Below are 4,461 nucleotides of genomic sequence, written 5' to 3'. Positions count from 1 at the left end.
TTTTTCTTGGAAGCTTTTCTATGTAGGAGCTTTGATTTTGTTATCTTCTTCTTAGGGTGTATTTTGATCTACCTTCTTTCCAAAGTAATTTTTGATGGTCTGCTGCTTTTTCTCCCTGCTCATCTTGCATGCCTACTTCTTGACTTTTAAACTCTTTCATACAGTGGAGCACTGCTTCCAGGATGCACTGTCCCAAGCTTCAGGAGGTTCCAGGTGGTATGATTAAAGAGGGGCTCATTTTTAGACCTTCTGGCCTGTAAGTAACCATGAGCCTCCTTGCTCTTTAACCCAGAAGTACAAATTTCACAATAACATTCTATTGTAGTCATATGTTAGGGTTTCTATTGTAGTCATATAACATAGCTTTTTTACTCATTCTGCAATAGTGGGATTCTTCTTTATTTTCATAGTTTTGGCCAGTATAAAAGAAACTTATAGAAATATATATGTAATACATGTAATCCAAATCCACATTTTTTAGAGATGTACAAATCATTATGAGCACTTAAGTATAACACTTAAAAATTATGACATTGCCTGTATTAAGGAGAATGTTAATTATCTAACTTCCTCTGACATGAGCAAGGAGAGTCAGGAGAGTATAACTGCAGCCTTGAACCTTACTCCCACCCATCTCCCCTTTCCCAATTCTCCACCTCCAATTACATTGCTGTTGGCTTTAGAACCCAGGCACCAATTCCATGAATGGGTTCTGCTCTTTTTAAAAAAAAGTAATAAACATTTTTATTTATAGTTTTGGGTTCCAATTTTTGTTCTTCCTTCCCTTCTTCCCCTGCTTCCTCCTTAAGGTGGTAAGCAATCAGATATAGGTTATACATATGTAATTATGTAAAACATTACCATATTAGTAATTTTGTATAACAAAACTTGAATAAAAGAAAAAAAATGAAAGAAAGTTAAAAAAGTATGCTTCAGTGTGTGTTCAATCAATATCAGCTGTTTCTTTGAAGGTAGATAGTATGCTTCATCATTAGTCCTTTGGGATTGTCTTGAATCATTATATTACTGAAAAGAGTTAAGTCATTCACAGTTCTTCATCAAACAGTATTGCTGTATCACAATCATATACCACAGCTTTTTTAGCCATTCCCCAACTGATAAGCATTCTTTTGATTTCCAATTCTTAGCCACTAGGAAAAAAGTTCCTACAAATATTTTTGTACAAATAGCTCCTATTCTCTTTTGCGGGATGTTTTGGGGATATAAACCTCCAGTGGTATTGCTGGATCAAAGGGCAAATACACATATTTATATTTTACAAATATATATTTATGTATTATATAAATGATATGTTATCAATCATATATAATTATATTAAATATACATGTATATTGTATACAATAGAAATAACTGTATTTGTATTATATATGTATAGATATTTTTGCATGTGTGTGTGTACACATAAACACACAAACAATGTATACAATAATAGCATCACAAACAAGTTGGCAAAGTAAGGAATAAATTATTTTTTGTCTGTCTTCAGTAGATGGATATTGTGTGATGGAAGATTTATGATTTTAAGAGTTCCTATCATCAAATTCTCAACCAAGTCGTCTCTCTGTCATCAGCATCTCAACTATGTTAGGGTTTCTATTATTAGGATTCTCATAATTTAGCTCTTTCACCAAAGAAGAACTCAAGCAATCAGTGTTTCAAAGAAGAACTCCCTATAATTGACAGGTAAAACACAACACTAGTAAGTTTCTTATCAATACTATCTTTGCAATACTCCATCTCCCAGTAATGAAAGAGACATTCTCAGCAGGTTTTTCTAAATGGAAATGAACAATGCTTGAATGGGACATGGGAAATATGTTCCTCATTTCAGGAAATATCTTCTACTCCTTGTTCTTTTGAATAAATAAGAATTGACTGGTTTTGATTGCTATATATCTCCCATTAACAAAAAGAGAATGATTTCTAATGATATAGTAGTAGGGCTCTTTCTTCTTTTTCAGACTGTGTTTGGGGTCCTGGGGAACTCCTTCCTCATGGGCCTATATATCATCACCTTTTTCATTGGTCCCAGGCTGAAGCCCATTGACTTTCTTCTCATCCAGCTGGCCTTTGCCAATGACTTGGTGCTTCTCTCCAAAGGGATCCCTCAGACAATGGCTGCTTTGGGGTATACCAATTTCTTGGATGATGTAGGATGCAAACTTGTCTTTTATTTTCACAAAGTGGCCCGGGACCTTTCTCGGTGTACCACCTGCCTTTTGAGTGGCTTCCAAGTCATCACTTTAAGTCCTAGCATCTCCCAGTGGGCAAAACTTAAAGCTAGACCCACAAAGTACATTGTACAATTCTGTTTCTTTTGCTGGACATTCCATCTGTTGGCAAATTACAATATTCTTGTGCTGATGAAAGACTCACAAGGAAGCAGTAACATCACTGAAAGAAAGAATTTCGTTTATTGCTCTGCTAAATTTCCTGTTTCATTATATATTGGAGTATTTGTATTCCTAATCTCCCTTCCTGATGTTTTGTGTGTAGGAATCATGGTTGGGACCAGTGGGTATATGATTTTTGTCTTGTACAGACACCATCAGAGAGTCCAGTATATTCATGGACACAGTCTTAAACCTAGTTGTTCCCCTGAGACCAGAGCCACCCAAACTATCCTATTGCTTGTCATTCTGTTTGTCTCCTTTTTTTCTGTGAATTCTATCTTGGTATCATATATTTACTATGAGAAATCTTCTTCCTTTCTTGTTCATACCTCTACCTTTTTGGCTGCCTGCTTTCCAGCTTGTAGCTCCTTTATTTTAATTGTTGGTGACTCTCATGTTCGCAAATACTGGTTGATATTCTGGGAGAAGATGATTACACAATTTTGATACAAGAGGTTTTACCTCAAATGATTCACCATGGAAAATATAACAAAAGAGGAAAACAATAATTGTTGCATGGGTTGTAGGAAAATAGGAACAGTTATGTACCCTTCCAGCTATGTATTGGTCTGATTATTTTAGTTAGAAATTTGGAACTGTGATCCCCAAATGACTGGTCTGTGCATACCATTTGACCCCTCTATACTAAAACTAGGTTTATATCCCAAAGAGCTGGAAAAAATCATATCTGTACACAAATATATGTAGAAGCTCATTCCATAGTCTTCTCAAACCAGAAACTAAAGGAGTTAACTTCTGTTGGTGAATGCCTAAAACATATATTATATTACTAAAATGGATTAATATTTTGAAACAATAAATGTTGTAATGGTTCCATCTTTGAAATGATTCAGAGCAAAATGAGAACTAAAACAATTTACACAATGAAATTATTTTTGTTTTTTGTTTTTTAATTTTTAAAATTTTAAAATTTTAATTTTTTCACAATGAAATTATTGATAAAACAACTTTGGAAGATTCTTCATTCTTGATCACTACAATCACAAATAATGAATCCAGAAAAGTGAAGAAGAAATACACTCCTCAACCCTTTCCACAGAAATAATAAAATGTAATCACAAATAATCAGGTATGCCAAAACCCAGAAATTGCTTTTTTATGAAATATGGATATTTGTGATGAAAATGTTTTTTTTTTTTTTAGTGAGGCAATTGGGGTTAAGTGACTTGCCCAGGGTCACACAGCTAGTAAGTGTGTGTTAAGTGTCTGAGGCCGGATTTGAACTCAGGTACTCCTGACTCCAGGGCCGGTGCTCTATCCACTGCGCCACCTAGCTGCCCCCATGAAAATGTTTTTTATGGCTCAGTGGGAAGGGGTAATGGTAAAACACGCATGATAAATACATGTAAAATATACTTATAAAAAATAAAGTCAGAAAACACAAATCACTCAAATCACAAGGGTCAGAATAGGGGTTTCTCAATACTTTGTGTGACTCTAAATTCAGTGATCTATGCACCAAACCTTTTACTTACATAGTGACCATTCTTCTTTGCAAGGGGATTATAGATTGGCCATACATTATTGGGCACTGAAAACAGGAGTTTACTCCATGGATCTAGCTGTCCCTACAAGTTTGACTACATTGGAGATGAATGTGACTATACCTGTGAATTGATATACAGGGTAGACTAAAAGTCATGATGTTTTAATAACTTTTTGAAAATTATTTTTCATTTTTTGCCCATTTATGAGATTTGATTTTTATGCATAATGTAAATTCATTTCCTATGTATACTGTATATGATACTATGGCATTATAAATGAAAAAGAAACATTAAATATTGAAACCGCTTTGTGACTTTTGACCCACCTTGTACAATGATTGTTATTTTTTTTAACATTTTTCTTTCCTCTCAGTGGAAGGCATAACATTCTCCTTCAAAGAAATTTGAAAATAAAATTGAGAAACCCACAATAAATGTCCTTTACTCCACCACCTGTCACTACAACTTAGCCCCATTCCACAAATTGTGCCATGGTCTATGCCCTCTATTTCTCATTTCTTTGGTTCAAAGTTGTCATG

The 4,461-nt window shown here is 34.4% G+C and overlaps 1 protein-coding gene across 1 annotated transcript; it reads left to right on the top strand.

The window, feature by feature from the left end:
• The first annotated feature begins 1,937 nt into the window (after positions 1–1,937).
• LOC122748113 (vomeronasal type-1 receptor 1-like) lies at positions 1,938–2,861 on the top strand. The gene has a single exon (XM_043993820.1). It carries the CDS (start codon positions 1,938–1,940, stop codon positions 2,859–2,861), a length of 924 nt encoding a protein of 307 aa, XP_043849755.1.
• Positions 2,862–4,461: the final 1,600 nt, after the last annotated feature.

This window comes from Dromiciops gliroides, chromosome 3 (genome assembly GCF_019393635.1).
Source record: "Dromiciops gliroides isolate mDroGli1 chromosome 3, mDroGli1.pri, whole genome shotgun sequence".
Taxonomy (NCBI): domain Eukaryota; kingdom Metazoa; phylum Chordata; class Mammalia; order Microbiotheria; family Microbiotheriidae; genus Dromiciops; species Dromiciops gliroides.
The sequence above is the reverse complement of the archived record's forward strand: the minus strand, read 5'-3'. Positions and strand labels throughout refer to the sequence as shown.